The sequence below is a fragment of the Coenobita brevimanus genome, chromosome 56 (genome assembly GCF_032717465.1).
Source record: "Coenobita brevimanus isolate Jiangsu-jjx chromosome 56, ASM3271746v2, whole genome shotgun sequence".
Taxonomy (NCBI): domain Eukaryota; kingdom Metazoa; phylum Arthropoda; class Malacostraca; order Decapoda; family Coenobitidae; genus Coenobita; species Coenobita brevimanus.
Genome location: NC_137009.1, coordinates 40,839,401 through 40,858,550, shown reverse-complemented (window position 1 = coordinate 40,858,550; position 19,150 = coordinate 40,839,401). Strand labels below are relative to the sequence as shown.

Genomic DNA, 19,150 nt, shown 5'->3' with positions numbered 1-19,150 from the left:
CATCTTTATCACCCTGTTTAACTCTCTACCTCTTTCCAGAACATTTTCTTACATTCCCTCCACTTAACACTCAGATTCCTTCCAAATTCCTCATCCACGCTCTTCTTACTCCCTCTTACTAATCATCTCACCTCTCTTCCTCTCTACATGCAACTATCTCTTCTGTCTCTCAACTTCCTTCACACCCCTGTTTCCCATCCACTCACTATATGCATCCTTCTTTTATGCCACAGCCTGTCTCACCTCTTCATTCCACCATGCCGTTCCTTGCACCCCCTTTCGTCTACTCTTCACCCCACACACCACCTCACATGCTGCACAGATTTCTTCAGTGAATACCTTGCACACACCTTCCACATCCCCCATCTGTTGTTAAATATTATGTAATAAAGAGTGAATGGTTGTAGATTGGATGAGTTTGAAGTTAGGTTTGGTAGGCTTAGAAGGTGGATGGATATGGTAAATTCATGTGTGGTAGTGGTAGTAGTAGTAGCAGTAATAGTGGTAGTGATGGTGGTAGTAGTAATAGTAGTAGTAGTTGGTAATGGTAGTAGTAGTAGTAGTTGTTGTTGTTATTGTTGTAGCCCCAAGTTAAATAAACATTAAACCTGGTGGACTGCTAGCTGAATTTGAACTGCAGTCCACCATTCTCCTTTTGGGGGATAGGGAGGGAGTTGAGAAATGTTGTTTATATATATATATAATCAGGCAGCAAGGCAGTCCAGTTATGCCAATGCCATCACCAAGAGAGAGAGAGAGAAAGAGAAGGTGGATGGACATGGTAAGTGTGTGAGAAAGAGGTTTGGAAGATGATGAAGCCATGGAAGTGAGAAGGGGTGAAAGCAGATGGATGAAGTATATGCAGAGATATGACAAGTGTTTGATATTCATTTTTGAACATGAGTTTTGATGGATTAGCTTGATTTGGTAGGCCTATATAAAGCGTAGCTTTATAATAGAAAAAAAGTGCCGATGGTTGTGTTTGTGAGGTGGAGTTAGGATTCTGGGGGCTTTGATAATGTGTGAATGATTGTTTGGCCCATTTCACTGTACATGCCATTTTGATAGTTCTCCCTTTTTCATTCTTTCACTTTCTTTGTGTCTGGATCTTACTTCACCCTATCATTTATGGTGGTCGTGGTGGTGATGATAGTGGTGGTTGTTGATGATGATAATGGTGCTTGTGGTGCTGATGATGATAATGGTGGTTGTTGCAATGATGCTAATGATGATGATCCTTGTTCTTTATCAGTTTTTATTTGTTTATTGCCAGAAACCACAGATGTGCAGACCAGGAGAGCTGATATCAGGTAAGTGGTCTTTTCATCTTGTTATTGTGGCCCCAGACACAGCTTACTATGAACTCAGTAGATTGCAGCCTTAAATTATTCTTCTGGAGTCTACCATCCTCCATTTGGGGAATAGAGAGTTGAGTGATGCATATACAACTGCTGATTAAATTGGTGCAGCCAAAAGAGGGCATTCTTCTCCAGCACCATAAGGTAAAAGAATAATCGGTGCAACAACTAAGGGTAAAAGAATATATCCAACATTTGACAGTAAAAGAGTATATGCAACACTTGAAGGTAAAATAATAATATATGCAACATATTACATTTTTATTGGAACTTTACTGACAATATACAGCAATAATAATTTACTGATAGGCTCAGTATCAACTGTGGGACTGCCTGGCTTACACCAGAACAAAATACTGTTGTTTGGTGACGGTTGCATTGTTGTTGTGTTGTGGTGTGGGGGGGTTGCACCAAGGTGAAGGCATAGTGAATTGTACGAAATATTTTGTGCTGTCACTGAAGCTCCATCAAAATTCCCAAGTACAGTACAGCCGTAGCAGCAGTGGGGCTAATTACACAGTAGTAAAGGCCAAGTTGAGATTCACATACAGTAGTTTTGCATATTTTTTGGCATTTGGTTTAGTTTCCAGTCCACAGAAAACATCGGATGTATCATGGCCAGCCTTGGTCAATAGATTACATAAGTAGTTTGGCATAATTTTTTCAGATGTATGTATGTAGTATCTATTGCATTTTCAGTTACAGTTTATCATAATGGAGACAGACATTGTTGATCGATTAATACAGTATATTGGATAGGAAAGCATCACTAATGTAAGCCTAATGCTGTTCATACCATTTATTTAAATAGTAATTAAAATGTGAGATGAGATATTGGTGATGATGAAAAGGACGTCTAATATTTGCACTGAAAAAAGACAGGAGAAGAGAGAAGAGAGAGAAAGGGAGGGGAGAAGGGAAGCTTAGAGAGTCCTCTATAATTCAGACCGTTTTATATTGAGAACCTAAACATGCCAACGTCAATCAGAGTCTGAATCCTTCTCTTCTGACTAGGGTTGGCATACTGAACACACCTGCAATATAGACACATTTTAAGTTAGTTGGGACATACATCAGAGGAGGAAAAATTTTGGAATCTTAGTTAAAATCTGGACTGTGTGGATTTCACTTAGTTGCATAAAACTTTTGATTGTGCCAGGTAAAGAACAAAACAAAAGTATCCATAGTAGGGAAGGGGTCATCAGTTCTGCTGTATAGTATCTGTTTTTAGTTTTGAGATGCAAAAGAAAAAAAAAGTTGAGTAATAACGAAAGCAAAAAATTACGTACAGCATTGTTGTAACACTGGCAACTGAACTGGTTATATAATCTCATAATTTAACGACCAAAACTAACCATTAATCTCACATTGTCTTTGGCACGTTTTCAGTGAGCATTCTAATCTTACCCAAACCAAATCTATTATTATCTAACAAACAAACTAACCCGTTGATGCTACCTAACCATTGCAAACCTCTCTTCCTTTCACCACTCACCTCTGAACTTCCACATTATCCCCTTCTTTCATATGTTCCATAATCTTCTTGATGAGAGGGTCAGCCAGGGCCTCACACACGGCTGGTGATTCCGCATAACTCTCCACATCATCTGACTTGGCCTTGTTACTCAGGTGTAGGAAGGTGTCGCCTGTTGGGAGGGAGACATCATAGTTTCTTTACCTTAATTTGGTGATTTTTGTCCTTTTGCAGCTTATTTCCCATAGTTCGGTAGCAGAATAAGACATTACTATGGTTCTACTGTAATAACTGATATGAAACTTAACAAATTAGTCATTAGTCCACCTGGGATTCGAACTCAGGCCCATGCACTCCAAATGTGCGCACGTTACCACCGAACCAAACAGAGGATCCCCACTTTGCCTACCAGTAACACGGGCATTTATGGACCCCATTACACTACATCCATTCCACAGCAGTATTTCTTGACTTGCACCATTTTCTAGTAAGAATCTTTTTGTTAAAGCAAAGGATTCAAGATGCAGATGGCAATTTTAGGCCAGTGTAAGTAAAATAAGATGCACTTGTCATGTTAATCATGAATGTATTAGGGATACTGGCATGGAGTGGTGGTGATAAGCTCTGACTGAGGTTGTGAGTGGCAGGAAGGTGGTGGTAATCAGTGACAGAGGTGGGAATCAGCTCAGAGGTCTGTGGAGATATAAGTACAGTATGTGATGTAACTACTGAGCCAAGAAGAGTCGGAGTATTGTATTCCACTTGCCTGCTAGACTACATGGGCTTTTATATAGCTTATTACTGGGGGTTGATGCAGCCTAACCCACCTAAAACACTGCACAGTTCTTTAAGTGTGGTAATGATTGCTGGGTCATGGCGGTATTTCTGAAGGGTGGCCTGTGGGTCCCGTTGCAGCTCATCAAGTATTGGTATCCATGCTGGGTCTGCAATAACATCTGCTACCCTGGGGTTTGCCTCCAGTCTGTTGAATATAAAGCATTGCTTGGTGTCATCAGTGAAGTACATGTACACCAGACCATATGCACACACACATGCATGCAGTTATATGCACACGCACGCATGCATGCACGCACACACACCGTTTAGCCAGCTGGTCCTGAAACTCCATGGCATTGTTGGCATCCATGGCCTCTTGCACCTCTTTGATCACCAGGCTGGACTTCTCTGGACGAGCCTGAATCAGGGGTACCGGTATGTCCTCTTTCTTCTTAACACTTGTTTTCTTTACCTGTGGGTGGGGACTTGGCTGAATATGTGCAATCATGAATAAAAGTTTGCTGACATCTTTTTGTTAGCACATTGTCCTTCATTCCATATTTCCTCCCCAAAGGACCGAGTAATACTACTTTTAATCACATACTCTTTCATTGTCAGCTTCCAACTGCTGTCACATAAAAATACAATACACACTCTAAAATCCAAAATGTTTGGTTCCAAAGGCTTTATGGAATCTGGTATATTTTGGAAAGTGGAATTATAATGATAACTGTGGGAAAATAAAGTAGCTAATAAATAGTCTAGGGTACTGTGAACAGTAAATACAGTGCACTCACTAGTTTCGTGCCTAATTGATACCACAGTTGCGCTGCGAAACTAAAACTCACGAAACTTGTGTGAATACTTTACGTGTAATAAGTGGTAACTTATTCTGGGGTCAGCCATCTCATTCCCTCTTAGCTATCCATTAATGACACAATACCTCTACAATAATTACATACAGTTGATCAGACATATATTAAATTCTATATATCTATCTATCTATCTATTGCCAGATGCCATAATCCCACAGAAAACTGCCCTCTCCATCTAGAATGCTGAACTGTAATGAGATAATATGATGCTAATTACAAATTGATGTAAAGCTGTTGGATCACATCACAAAGCTGTGTGAAAATAAGTTACGAAAGGACAAAAATCTAAGGTAGCTTAAGGGGAAAGAACAATAGACGTCAGTTTAGTGGGGCAGTTCATTGAGCCTCGCTGATATATGCATCCTACCTTAGACTGACCCCCAAACAGGAAACCTTTCTTCATTCCGCCAAATCCAGTTGACTCTCTCTTTTGTTGTTGTTGTTGTGTCTTCGTCTTTTCGTCACATGGTGTTTTCCTCTCCCTCTCAATCAGCGATCCATCATTTTCTGTGTCAGGTTTAATTTTTTTACACGTGTTGTGGGAATCGGATGGCTTGTCTATTTTCTTCCAGTCTTCTGCTCTCTCTATCTTTTCTAGGACCTCAGGTACATCCTCAAGTGGGGGAACTATTAAAAAAATATATAAATATTATCATCAGTCAATCATCAACCTCGACAAAAATCCCTAACCCCATTCATCTGCGTTGATAGTGAGCTGTAGGTTATTAAACTGTTGGGTTGATATGATTTATAACCAGGGAGCCGCATTCCTACCTCATAACTAAGGTTCATTGAATTTTTTGCATCCATGACTTACTGTTTAGGCTGTGGAAGTGGCTCAGGGTAAATGTTTGGCAGAAGCCACAGATGGAAATCAGGTACTGTAGTTTAAAGTGTTTTCTGTTTATATATCACCGTTTGTTGACACCATCCCTATGACACTTATGTCCCAGATTAACTCCTTCCCGCCTTTGAGATCATTAAACCCTCCTTGGGGTTCATTTGCGACGGAAGTGTCATAGAAGAAAAATGTTGACAAATGACGGGATATAAACAAAAAACACATCAAAATACCCAAATTCCAGTTGTGGCTGCTGCTAGATTTATCTTAGCAGAGTTACGCCATGTAATAAATTGGCTACAGGTTCATATCCGAGTACTTCCCATGAACGATAGATGGCTCGTAAATATTCAGTTTTTGCTTCTTATGCTGTATCAGGATTGAGTCTACCTATAGGACTTGACACAACTTTGTTGTATAAGTAACTGAAGAAATAAAGTGAAACGATCGAAGTGAGAGGCAACCTAAAACTGAAAATGTAAACAACCTTGCTCGTCGCCCATGATGACGCCTAACTGTTGTCATGGTAACCTCACGTTCGTTATGATTATTATTATTATATTTGCTGTTTTCCAGAGTTTCCTTTAAAAGTACAGGTAGATCAGGAAAGGCTGTAAAGAGTAAGACTGATTTGATAACGTAATAACAAAGCTCTCAGCACAGTATGTGCAGCAATTTATGTATAGTGAGTGATGTATAAGATCATGGCGGCAGGTTCAAACACTTCTGTTTTTTATGAGAGAAATGCTGCCATGCTGTACTTGTGTACTGCTCTGATGCTACATCTAATTGCTATATGTGTTATAAGGTCATTCACCTTTTATAGTATATATTGTAGCAAATATATGCTAAAGGGCGTGTTGCTACACCCATAATTTTATAATCACTGACTATAAAACTTACTGCTGAAGGAGGTGGGTTGTACCAGTACTCTATACCTTGACAACAATAAATATTCAATCAGTCAAAAGTCAAAACAGTCGTAACCAGTGAAGTGGAGGGAAGGGAGAAGTAGTAGAAATGAAAGTGACACTTCCTGGATCATTGGGTACAGTAAGGTAATGCTGAACATGTGTATTTAGTCAGTACATTCTGGTCAATACATTATATCACACGTTTACCACTGACACGCAAAAAATCCCTCACTCTTTACACTCCCTGCCTTGAGAAGGGGTGGGGGGGGTAGAGTACTTCCCCTTTCCCGGCTGTAAGAGGCCTTTTTATCCCGTTTTTCTCCTTACTGTGCTCTTTTCTCCTACTTCTCTTCGTTATATGTGTTTCTTCCGGCCTTTATTTTTCATCTACTACAGTGCCATGTAGCCTTATTGTGGCTTGGTCTCTCTCTCTCTCTCTCTCTCTCTCTCTCTCCCGAGTCTTTCACCTTTGATTCATGTCCCTGGAGAGATTTGCTGATTCTCGTGGTTTGAGCTATAATCTGGAATTCGATGAACGCTAGCCTACATGAAGAAGATTAAGATATGAAAGTTCAGGAAAAGCCTTTAAGATGTTTAGTAAGATATCAAGGTCATAGTAAGGTACCGGTATCGCCTTTGTGTGTGTGTGTGTGTGTGTTTAGGTTAACGCATTAATGACGTCACTGGAATTCTAGACCCTTCCAGAAGCAAAAATGGAAAGGTCGTGTGGTGTAAGCCCGAGTGAGCGTTGAAGCGTCACTGTTAACACAACTTTGCCATAATTTGTATGAGTCATAAGTGAGCCTTTTTACGAGATGAATAAATTTCAGTTCAGAGATAAGGGAGACAAAGGAGGTATGGTGTCTCAAATAACCAAATATAGGAAGCTATGGTGGAGATGTCAACAAACATGACGTCATTAACACAATCTTGCCTTGGGTAGCCAGACTACTTTTACCGTGTTATGCATTCAGCGTAGTACACGAGATCTTTCTATAAAGTTTATATGTCGGACGGATTCATTTCGAGAGAAAAGGACTTATATAAATTATGTTTTCGTAAAATACAAAACAAGTACAAAATGCCAGACTGCCCTTCATGCGAGCCATCAACGTGAGTCAGCTGTGGGTCGTCCATTGATTAGACTCCACATTCTTGACACTTATATTGGTTGAGTTGTCCTCACTGCACGTCTCTTCACTGCTGTAAGCCGTTTATTGTTTTCTTCACTACCAGATTTATTTATGGTTGTATCTTATATTTACAGTCTATTTTTTAGGGAGTTTTTGGTACTCTTACATCAAAGATTTTTTCCCAGGCGGAATGTCTGATGTTGGAGAGTTGGTACTGTATGGATACGTAGGCTAGCAAAGTTTGTTACCTTTTGTTAGGTCACTGGCTTAATTTAAATGAACAGATGTGGGAAGAGGCTAATTAGAATAAAACTGTTATGTAAATTGAGCGAATCCCATGAACCAAGTTTCAGTTTTGTTGACTGAAACTCGTTTGATACATTGTCACTTGCCTTGCCATGTGGATATTTAGCCTCGCAGACTGTGTATCACTACTGTCTGGATTATACCTAACCCTATCCCTGGTTGGAAAACGATGTCCCGAGGACGAGAATAATCAGGGTGTTGATGGCGTTCTTTTGTGTAACCACAGAGCATCATGGGTGACAACATCCAGGTAATAACAGCCCCACTGGTCAACGTGCGAGTCACCAGCAACCTCAATGACTTCACCGCAGAGAAGAGGTATGACAGAGGCCTCACCATCGCCGACCTTAAGGTGAGTAAAGGGTATATGGTAAGTTAGGGTGGGTAGGATTAGGGTAGGATAGATTATGTTAGGCTGTTGTAGGTATGTTGAGCTTAGGTCACCAGTAGGGTAAGTGTGGATTTTGTTGGGTTTGGTAATGCAAGTCACCAGCAGCCTCAGTGATTTTAGTGCTGACTGAATGTGGGTTTGCTGGTGTGGGTATGGTGTTGGTATAAGATGTAGTTTGTTTTAATTTCTGTAATATTTGATGGAATAAACTGCCCTGGTTACTTGTTAAATTGACCCTTCAGTCTGACTGCAGGCCATGTGTGGCAGATAACCGTATATGGTACCGTACTTTTCACAGCGAGTCATATTTTTAGTTCCGGTACCTTAACATTGGAGGCTTTTGCAGTACCTCTTCATTAGTGATTTAGTATGTATGTTAAACCACAATATCCTCTTGTATATTCTTGAGGAAACTTTGTTGCTATTAAAACAACATAAGTAACATCACAGATAATGATAAGGTATAAAATACAAATGAAATAGTTAACAAAGACATTGTGTGAAGCCTCTTATGTCATCTTAACGACCCAGTATGGCAGGGTAGGGTAGGGTAGGATGGATATCATTGGGTTAAATATGTATGGGATAGAACACGCTACACTTATATAATCCCTTACGTATATCTATCCGTGTGTCTATCCATAGCCAGATGCCTTAGTCTTGTAAGGTGTGGCCACAAACAAATTGTTTAGGCACTTTGTCTTTTTAGTTAGTTAAGCAACGTTGGGTCTGGTTAGTACTTGCATGGGTGACCGCCTGGGAACACCAGATGCTGTTGGCATCCCTACGTGTCAAGTGGGGTTGGTGCAGGATTAGTGCCCCTCCCTGTAAAACAATTAACTCTAAGCCCTTGGCCACCCCATTTGGGATACATGGCGTCTGGCAATGAATGAATGAATGTTGTTTTATGGGGAGGGGCACTTACTCATTTCCTTATACTGGTATGCCACTGATATACGTTTATTGCATGCATATTTCTTATTTTGTAGGGTCGGCTTGAACTGGTAACAGGAGCCTCTGCGTCCAGTATGACATTGGAGGTATTTGACGAGGAGGATAAGCCAGTGTGCACCCTGTCTGACGATGGTGCACTCTTTGGTTCATACACTGTGGAAGAGAACTACCGTATACATGTGAGTAGTGGCTGTTTGGGTATTTTGTGTGGGTGTGGATGCATATATATTTATTTACCTAATTGTATTTACCTAATTGTGATATACAGGAAATGAGCTACGTTCATGGGGTCCTCTCTCTCTTTCTCAATGTCAAATTTTGCTTTAAACTCGTGTGTGTCTGTATGAGTGTGTGTCTGTGTGTGAGAGAGAGAGAATGTAAGTAATAATTAAGAAAATAAAAGTAATTGAATGAACCCCTTCCAGGTTACGGACCACACAAAGCGTATGGGAGAGTTTGAAGATCTGTCCAAGGTGGAGAAGTACGAACTGACTGATGACGAGTACAGCAAGCGCAATGGTATGTCTCACATTAGTGTTCATTGTGTGTCAGGTGGTCCTCTACTTACGAACAGTCTACTTACGATGTTTCGACTTTACAAATGAAGAAACCGTACTTCGAAAATCAATAAATAATGTGGTATGGTCAACACTTTATTATGAAATAGGCTTTGTGTGAATGATTTTGCCCAGCTGTAGGCTAATGTAAGTGTTCTAAGCATTTTTAAGTAGGCTTGGTAAGGCTATGGTGTTCAGTTGGTTAGGTGCATTAAATGCATTTTTCACTTATTAAATGCTGTTAGTGTTACTTTTATTATGTGGCAGGGGGTGCTCGAGGAATGCCTTCATGTGGTGCCACTGATAAAACCAGGTGGCTCCTCTGCCCAGTTATGCAAACATCCCTCTACTCTCTTCCAGTCTTCAGAGTACAGTAAACACTCTATAATTCGAATTAATTGGGGGAACCCTATGTTGAATTATCCAAAAATCTGAATTATTAGAGCTCAAGCTTGCGTCTATCCCCAAAGCACACCCACGTTCACTAAAACATGGCTTTTTCACAAAAACATTGAACAGTACAGTATATTATTACTTTATACTCAGAGAGTGCACAATACAATCAATAAAATAATGCCAGACCTTGATAATGAAGTCTTGCAACACAGAAGTAGAGTACAGTACACTAAACTATACCGATCACAGTTAATTTCTCAGCCAGACTCAGGATCTTACATTTCCATTTACCAGAGGAAGTAGAAGGCACACTTGTATCCTTGGAAGCCATTACGATGCTATAAAGCAAGGCTGAGGGGCAACAAAGTTCATAAATACAGTAAAAATATAATTGAAGGGTGGAGACCACTCAGAGGACGTCTGTTATGGAGTGAGACTCGGGCTGAACTGAGCAGCTGGTGATTGTTTGGCGGGAATTCCCTGTCAAATGTGCTCGGATTTGTCCCGCTTAATATGAATTTCTATCCGAATTAAAATTATTTGTCTGGTGGTCAAAAAAGGGCCGAATTAACTGATTTCCGAATTATTCAGATTCAAATTAGAGAGGGTTTACTGTATATGGTGGACTACAGCCTGCAGTCTGCTGGGCTCACATATTAGATAAGCTGGGGACCACAACAACAGCAGCAACTACATCCACATATATTTTTTTCCCTGCATGTGCAGACAGTGTGCGTGCATTCCTGAAGAAAAACAGGCTAGGGAAGTACAACCCTGAGGAACAGCAGCGTATGAAGGAGGAGAGAGAGGCACAGGAGAAGGAAGAGGAGGAGAAGGCTGCCACTGTTACTGTTGGCAGTCGTTGTGAGGTGAGACAGGGAGGAAGGGAATCATATTTAACAGTTTGATGGACAGTTATAGACATAAATATTGATTCACTTGCATTACAGCGTGAATCATTGTTCGATCATTAAGAGTGTTACTGCTAGCCTAGTACACACTTCTGAAAAATGCAGAGATCAGGTGATATCCCCAGTGGCATCACATTGTAAAAGTTTATGAGTGAGTTTTAATTTATTTTTTTAAATGGCTTTAATTTTGTATGGTACTCAATCCCATAGGCATTGTGAAGCTTGATGTTTATGCCTGTGAGGTGGAGTCTTTGCTTAGGGACTTGAGTGGCCGGGTGAGAGTGTGCTGTTGTTAGTCTTTCCCATATCAGGTATTTTCATGCTCTCCTGACTCTCTCTTACCTCATTCTTCACTGTGAAAAGGGGTCAGGATGATGATGATGACGATGATGATTTATTTCAGGTACGAGTGCAGGGTGAGCCCACACGTCGAGGTGAAGTGATGTTTGTTGGTAAGGTGCACTTCAAGCCTGGCATCTGGGTTGGGGTCAAGTACGACGAACCACTTGGGAAGAACGATGGAAGGTGAGTGCTTTGCCAGGACTGCATGCATAGAGTAGCTAAGTACCGTAGTTGTAATAAGTTGTTTGCTGCTTAGCCCAGGTCTGTATGGCTGAGCAGACTTGTCAGCAACAGGTAAGGAACTGCATCTGTGGAGTAAACAACATGTCCAGTACAGTACACACACTGTAAGGTTCTGGTGACCCCTTGTGATAAGTAGCATATAACCAGGGTCAGACCATGATCCTTCCAATGGCAAGGTACAGGGAAATATTGGAAGGTTTGGCTCCCTGGTGGATACCAAAGCTGCTTCACTCAGGGTATGCAGCACCACTACAGTTAGGCTGCCCATCAGTGTCTGGTAATACAGTAAGTTCTGTTATACACAGAACAGAATGATGGTGATTTATTCGTGTTCCTCCCACAGTGTCGGTGGTCAGCGATACTTTGACGCGCCCATGAAGTATGGAGGATTCACACGCCCAGCCTTCTGTGAGGTTGGCGACTTCCCACCTTTTGACGAGGAGGAGGATGAGATGTAAAGAGAAGTGTGGGTGGATGAGTGGACCTGTGATGGGTGGGTGCTGTGGCTGGTTGGGTGGATGGATCTGAAATGGATAGTAGAAAACAAGGCGATGTAATGAGCAGAAGAAAAGGAATGGATGTAAGCAAAAGCAGAGGACATGGAGGATGAAATGTAATGAAATGGGTGGGTGGATAAGCAAATTTCTGATGTGTGTGTGAAGTGGCTGGTTGTATGGATGGATAGGGAAGAAGGCAGACAGATGGGTGGACCGGCAATGAGTAAAAAGAAGGAAACCAGATATGACGAAGCCTTTGTGAATTAATAAGTTCAGTGGATTAACTTAGACTGAGTGAAGGAAATGGATCAGATGTTAAGAATTGGGTAGGTGCTGTAGTTGGAAAATAGCTAATAAAAATGATGTGGATGGTAGTTGGGAGAGTGGATGGTGATGATGAAAAGCTTGAAAGTAATTGATAAGTTTGTGAAACGCAACATCCAGTACAGTACACTGTATTGTTTTTTCAGCAGCCTTATTACATGAAGATCATTGTAACCCCTTCCTTATGAGATGTCCCTTGACTTAACAAAATGATGACATTAGCAAGAGTAAAATATAAAGATACCATTGTACTGAGGAGGTAGAGATAAATTTTAGCTCCCTAACACTCATTGCTCAAGTACCCATCCCTTTCAAACCTAACCCAACCCAACCCAACCCAACCAGGCCTCATCCAGCCCAGTAGTACTGTACCATGTTCAGTCAGTTTTAACGAGCAAGTGTGATCTTAAATCAGCACACATTCTGTCCGTCAGTGTGCCATTACTCATCCATCTCACCATTTCGTATCACTGCAGTAAATCTGTGAACATTAGCCTTGTCAACAACCCTCATGTTTCACTATCGTACTGCATCACACTACCACACTTAGGGCAAAGAGTTTTACCTTCATACTCACTAATTAATAATAGTAGTAGCCCTGGTTTCATCTGAATGTGAACCCAGTGGACTGCAGGCTGAAATTGCCCTTCTCCTGCAGCTCACCATGCTCCTTTTGGATGATAGGGAATTGAGGGACATTTTTGTATCCCTTCATTGTCAGTAAGGCCAGCAGTTCTCTACACTTCTTTAAACCACCTTCTGATATATCAGTTGAGCTAGCTTCTGCACCACCCCCTATGCTACAGTGACTTGTTTTCATCTGAGAGATTTGTGTCACAACTTGAATCTTGGTTGCATGGAAATCAGTGAGCCTGTGGAATGAGGTAGGACTTAGTCTCCTTGACTCTAATCCACTTATCCTCCAGTCTGAGTATAGTTGACCATCAACTGAGCTGAAAAACATTTGGGATTTGTGAGATGAAAACAAAATGACTCTATCCTCCACACCATCCCTTGTCCTAATCCTATCCCACAAGTAGCAAAACTCATCTCCACACACCTCTAAACAGAACAAATTTATCTGGCTTTAAAAAAACAAAAAATAAAATAAATTATTAACCTGCTGAGGCTGGGAAAGTCTTTTTCCATTTTATTCTTGCTGTGTCCTGTTGATTTTATTCAACTTTGGAGAGCTGTTGGACTGGAGGGGTTAGATACAGCCTTAATAAACCATTTTCGGTACGAGAAGCCTTTCCTGAGCTGAGTAAAGTCATCTGGTAACAGCAAGAATGAACTGAGATGGGCATCACCCAGATCTAAGGGGTTAAATGCGTCTTCGTACGGAAGGGGTCGTGTATACCCTGTATAGTATTTATTTTGGCATCGTTTAATATTCTGCCATATGTCTTGGGAGTTTAGGAATTGACAATGCAAACTCTGTGATAAATTCTGCATTCCAGTGTATGTTTTTGTTTACGGCCGCGTTGCGTTCATTCAGTACCTAATTTGAGCTTCGAAGGCTCCCCAGCACGTTTTGTCTTCCTTAACGATTTATTTAGTTTTTTGGCATGTTCGTATCCTTATGTATATTATTTATGTATCCCGCATCTGTATGGAATAGATATTAACCCATACAGTCTGGGGACATGATATAGTACATAAACATACTTGTCTGGTATTAGCCAGAATAAAGTGAAACACATTTCCCTGATCTGAAGGAGTTCAGTTAGATACAGGAAAATATTTTGGAACATTGTCTTGCACTTAAGCAACACAAACTGTGTAAGAAAATTGTAATGTATGTCACCTAAGTTTTTGTTGTACTTTAGTTAACATTTTGTAATACTGTACTGTAATATGTGCTTGTAAAATTGTGTCGCACACAAAGTGCTCTTTGTAATGTGGTGATTCATACTTCAGCAACATGCTGTGTGTAAGCACTTCACTCGTGGAAATTTACATTTTAAGACTGTGTTTTGTGTACAGTAATGTTCTTTGTAACTTTGTTTCGTACTGGAATAATGCCATCGTGGATAGTGCTATACAACCACAACCAATTATATGTGTAGGCCATTCCTTGTTAGATTTACGCTCGGCCTTGACCCACATTCTTCCTCATCCGATCATATTCACTCTGACTCTATACCTATAACTGTAGTCCGTTACAAACAGTAATAATTGCTATAGTTGATGGAGTGAGGGAGTATGAGCAGGTGTGGAAGGGTGAGAATCGTAGTTTGATTTAAAGTGGCCTATACATTTGTCACACAGCATGTAGCAGATACAGTATTCTTAAGTTATGTTTACTCTTGAAAGTGTTCCATTCACTCTCGTCACAACTGCGCAGAATAGTGTTAAGTGGTTGGTCACAAGGCAGTGCTTGGAGTGGGATCACACCCACGATTTGCGTGTGATTTCTCCGATTGTGGGACGGCAGACTTGGGTGGGTGAGGCTGGGCGTAGAGGCTGGGGTTGCCAATGTTATTTTTATGCTTAAGTTCACTTCATCCACTTTAACTTAAAGATTTTTCATCCTTCATCAGCATGTTTCCCATAGTTCCTTGGCATAATAAGACTAAAAAAGTTATACACCCATAAACCACAGGCCTTAAAGGCTCACAATTGCACATGGAGAGTTGAGAGGAAGGATGGTTAGTTTTCACCTACAGTAGGTGTATTTGTCCACTAAATGTTTTACTGTTTTGGCCCCAGGCTTATGAGATTGTAAATCTGGTTGACTGCAGGCTGAAATTGCTCTTCTATTGCACCCCACCATCTTCCTTTCAGTAGATTGGGAGGGAGATAGGGACATTCACAAAACCAGTTGCCCGATCATATCACGTCCACCACGTGCAGTCGCCATTCTCCAGCACCATGACAGGGTTAATGGGGAAGTATGATCTGTTAAGCATGTTGGTGATATGTCTCTTTTGATTATTACATATACTGTGTTATTAGCAACCCTGAACCAGCCCAGTTTCATCTGCTGTTTTCTGCCTCCTGATCAGTAGGATATTTTTCACCCAGTAAAACGTCACCCAGTCTTTGGTAACACTGTGTCTTTACTATCCTTTGCCTTCAAGTCTTTGGGTCAGTTTCAAAGTGGCATCGTAGATTTCTTATTACCTCCTCATTAGTGACTTGTCCTACATTATTACACCTCAGTATCCTTTTGTATGTTATCAGTGAAAAAATATGTGGATATTAAAGTGATTAAAATAACATAGAAGAGAATCTTGGTGTAATTTGTAAAATAAATAAGGAAATCCAACAAAGCCCACGCCATCTAGAATGCGACTTGAAAAAAACACAATCGTATTCAAGGGTTTAAATGAGTAAAGGTGTTTAGTGGTACAGGTAACGAGAATGAAGTAGCAAGAGAGAGCGTACTACAATATCGTTGAGCAACTAGACGAGATGAAACCAATGAAAGAATAAAAAAATTTGTGTGGAAGCCGAGGAGAGAGCATATAAAAATATCTTCAGACTAAAGAAAATGACCAAGGAATAAAAATATATTTGTCGTGTAGAAGCATCGCAGGTAACAGATTATTTAGTAAAGAGGCTGCATGACGTGTGTAATTATGTTAAAACAGCTGTCTGTCTTTCCATCTCCTTTTCTTCCTGTTATCTGACACTCACTCACACTAGGTTTCTTTTCATCTGACAGAACTGGGCCACTTCCGCTACTTGAACACCTAGTAGCATGAAATGCGATGAGGAACAGTTTATGAGGTAGGAATGGGTCTCCTTGGTTACTAGTCGTCAACCCTCCAGTCTGACTACACTAGGCCATCAACTGAGCTCTAAGGGGTTAGGGATCTTTCTCATGGAGCTTTAAGGGGTCAAGGATATTTCTCATTGAGCTTTAAGGGGCCAGGGGTCTTTCTCATGGAGCTTTATGGGGTCAGGGGTCTTTCTCATGGAGCTTTATGGGCCCAGGGGTCTTCCTCATGGAGCTTTAAGGGGCCAGGGGTCTTTGCCAGGTTAAACAAAGTATATTGCCTATAAGCAGTTGAAGGAAAGCCATCTAGTGCTTCATTCATGCTTGCTCCAGACTTGTTTTTAAGCTTAGAGTCTTGGTTAACTGGAGAGGTTAGATTTACCCTTAGGTAGCATTATATATATATATTGTATTAATTAAAGTAAAATGTAGCTGTAGAATTAGCCACAGTTAGATATACTGTGGGTAGATTAGACCTAAACAGCCTCTACTGTTTCTGACACTAATTCTCTCTCTCTCTCTCTCTCTCAACGTTTTCTATGAACACACAAATTTGCATAATAATAACTATTAAAGTTCTGTTATTATGTGTGATACTGATGTGCCAGTTCTCCCAATTTCTAGTGTAATATACATTAGGAAAAAAGATCTCTGTACAGTATTCACAGTATCTATAGGTTTTCACTTTATTTTGGCCTAGAATTTCATTCATTTGCAGCTTATTTTACGCAGTCTTGCTCTCGTGTTCCTGACCTTGATTCTTCGGAATTCTCTACTCCCGGACTTTGGCTCTTCTGTCATTCTCTGACTAAGTATATCTGTGCTGTTTACTTATCCCCTAATTTTACTGATTCAACTGACTGAAAACTTCTTCGACTATCTTACTTCTATGGTGGAACACATCCTATTCATTTCTCCTTTCTCTGAAATCTCCATTCATGGCAATGTTCACCACCATCTTTGGCCCTTCTCTCCTTTCACTGATCCACCTGGTGAACAAGCCTACATCTTTTCTCTCCTTAATGATCTAGTGAAGTTTGCACAGCACCCAACCTGTATCCCTGACTGCCATGGAGAGAGTTCCAGCATACTTGGCCTCTTCCTTACAACTGATCTTTCTGCTTACAATGTTAATCTTTTCTCTCTGTTGGGCTCCTCCGATCACAGCCTTATTACCTTAACCTGTCCTATCGCTCCGATACAGCCTGTGGACCCTCCAAAGAAATGTCGATTGTGGCACTTTGGAGCTGCTGATTGGGAGGCCCCCAGGCAGTACTTCTTTGATTTTCCCTGGAATGATTATTGCTTCCATGGCCGGGAGCCATCTGAGTTTGCCTTGCGCATTACGGAGGTTATTCTCTTGGGCATGGAAACATAAATTCCCTTCTCATATCCTTTGACTAATGCAAGAAAGCCTTGGTTTAATCACGCTTGTTCTAATGCTGTGCACAACAAGGAGAGGGCCTATAAAACGTACTAGAGCCAACCCACCCCTGAATCACATATTTTTTTGTGTTTCTGCCCAGAATCGTGCTAAGTCTGTTCTTCGCCCTGCTAAAATTAATTTCATCCGTACTAAATGCTCTCAACTCTCCAACTCGAATTCTTCCTGCCCCTTGTGGCACCTTGCCAAAAACCTTTCCAACAACTTTTCCTCATCATCCTTCCCTCCTCTTTTCTACTCTGAGGGCGCTGTAGCTATTTCTTCTACTGATAAAGCAGGTCTTTTCGCTCAGATATTCTCCTCCAATTCCACCTTAGATGATTCCAGTGCTGTTCCTCCATCATCTCCCTCTGACTTCCTCGTGGCTGATATTAAAATTTCTTCAGCTGATGTATTTTCTGCCATCACTGGCCTCAATACTAACAAGGCATATGGGCCTGATGGGGTCCCTCCTGTTGTCCTCAAGAACTGTGCATCTGTGCCTACACCCTGCCTAGGTGAACTCTTTCGCTTTTGTCTGTCAACTTGTACCTTTCCCTCTTGCTGGAAGTTTGCTCTCATTCAACCAGTCCCAAAGAAGGGTGACCATTCCTGACCTTCTAGCTATCGCTCAATTGCTTTAACATCCTGTGTCTCAAAAGTTTTTGAGTCTCTTCATAAGGGGAACATTTTAAAGCATCTTTCCTATCACAACCCTCTTTCTGATCGTCAGTATGGGTTCTGTCAGGGATGCTCCACTGGCAATCTTCTCACCTACCTTTCAGACTCCTGGTCATCATCCTTTCAAGAGTTTGGAGAAAGCTCTGCCATTGCACTTGACATCTCATAGGCTTTCGATCGAGTCTGGCATAAATCTTTAATTTCCAAACTGCCCGCCTGTGGTTTTTATCCTCCTATCTGTGTCTTCATCTATAGCTTCCTTTTTGGTCGTTCTATAGCTGCTCTTGTAGACGGCCATCGTTCTAGATCTATCAACGGTGGTGTTCCTCAGGTCTCTGTCTTATCACCAACTTTCTTCCTTTTATTCATCAATGACCTAAGCTGTACATCTAACCCTATCCACTTATACGCTGATGATTCCACCCTTCACCTTTGTATTCCGTTCTCGCAACGTCCATCTCTGCAGTTACTTCAACAAAGAGATGAGGCTATGGAATACTTAATGTCGGACCTGGTTCATATCTCTTACTGGGGTAAAAATAATCTTGTCTTTAATACATCAGAAACTCAGTTCTTACACCCATCAACCCGACAAAGTCTTCCACAGGAGTACCCACTAATGTTTAATAATATCCAGCTCAGTCCTGCATCATCCGTAAACATACTTGCGGTTTCATTCTCTTGGCACTTATCTTGGAAAGATTATTACATTTCTTGTAAAATCGCTTCCAAGAGATTGGGTATGCTAAGCCAACTCCATACCTTCTTTACCCCTGCACTGTTGTTGACTTTGTACACGGGTCTTGTTCGCCCTTGTGTAGAGTACAACTCTTGTGTGGGGAGGCTCCCCACATACATCTCTTCTCTGTAGGATGGAGTCAAAAGCTTTTCGTCTCATGAACTCTCCTCTTCTTACTGGCTCCCTTCAACCTCTGTCTCTTCGCCACACTGTTGCATCTTTATCTCATTTCTATCGCTACATCAATGGTCACTGCTCCTCTGAACTGTCTGTTTGCATTCCTCCACCTT

At 41.1% G+C, this 19,150-nt stretch overlaps 2 protein-coding genes across 2 annotated transcripts; one reads left to right on the top strand and one right to left on the bottom strand.

Annotated features, from left to right (window-relative positions):
* Positions 1 to 1,627: 1,627 nt before the first annotated feature.
* Positions 1,628 to 5,831, bottom strand: LOC145401801 (uncharacterized). The gene is made up of 6 exons (XM_080273980.1): positions 5,813 to 5,831; positions 4,852 to 5,111; positions 3,933 to 4,081; positions 3,660 to 3,814; positions 2,854 to 3,004; positions 1,628 to 2,392 (listed from the first exon to the last, which is right to left on the bottom strand). Exons 1-6 carry the CDS (start codon positions 5,826 to 5,828, stop codon positions 2,311 to 2,313), a joined length of 813 nt encoding a protein of 270 aa, XP_080130106.1. The 5' UTR covers positions 5,829 to 5,831; the 3' UTR covers positions 1,628 to 2,310.
* Positions 5,832 to 7,328: 1,497 nt separating this feature from the next.
* Tbcb (tubulin-binding cofactor B) lies at positions 7,329 to 15,340 on the top strand. Its single transcript, XM_080273812.1, has 7 exons — positions 7,329 to 7,444; positions 7,905 to 8,030; positions 9,059 to 9,202; positions 9,449 to 9,542; positions 10,703 to 10,845; positions 11,291 to 11,412; positions 11,816 to 15,340. Exons 2-7 carry the CDS (start codon positions 7,911 to 7,913, stop codon positions 11,928 to 11,930), a joined length of 738 nt encoding a protein of 245 aa, XP_080129938.1. The 5' UTR covers positions 7,329 to 7,444; positions 7,905 to 7,910; the 3' UTR covers positions 11,931 to 15,340.
* The last annotated feature ends 3,810 nt before the right edge of the window (positions 15,341 to 19,150 follow it).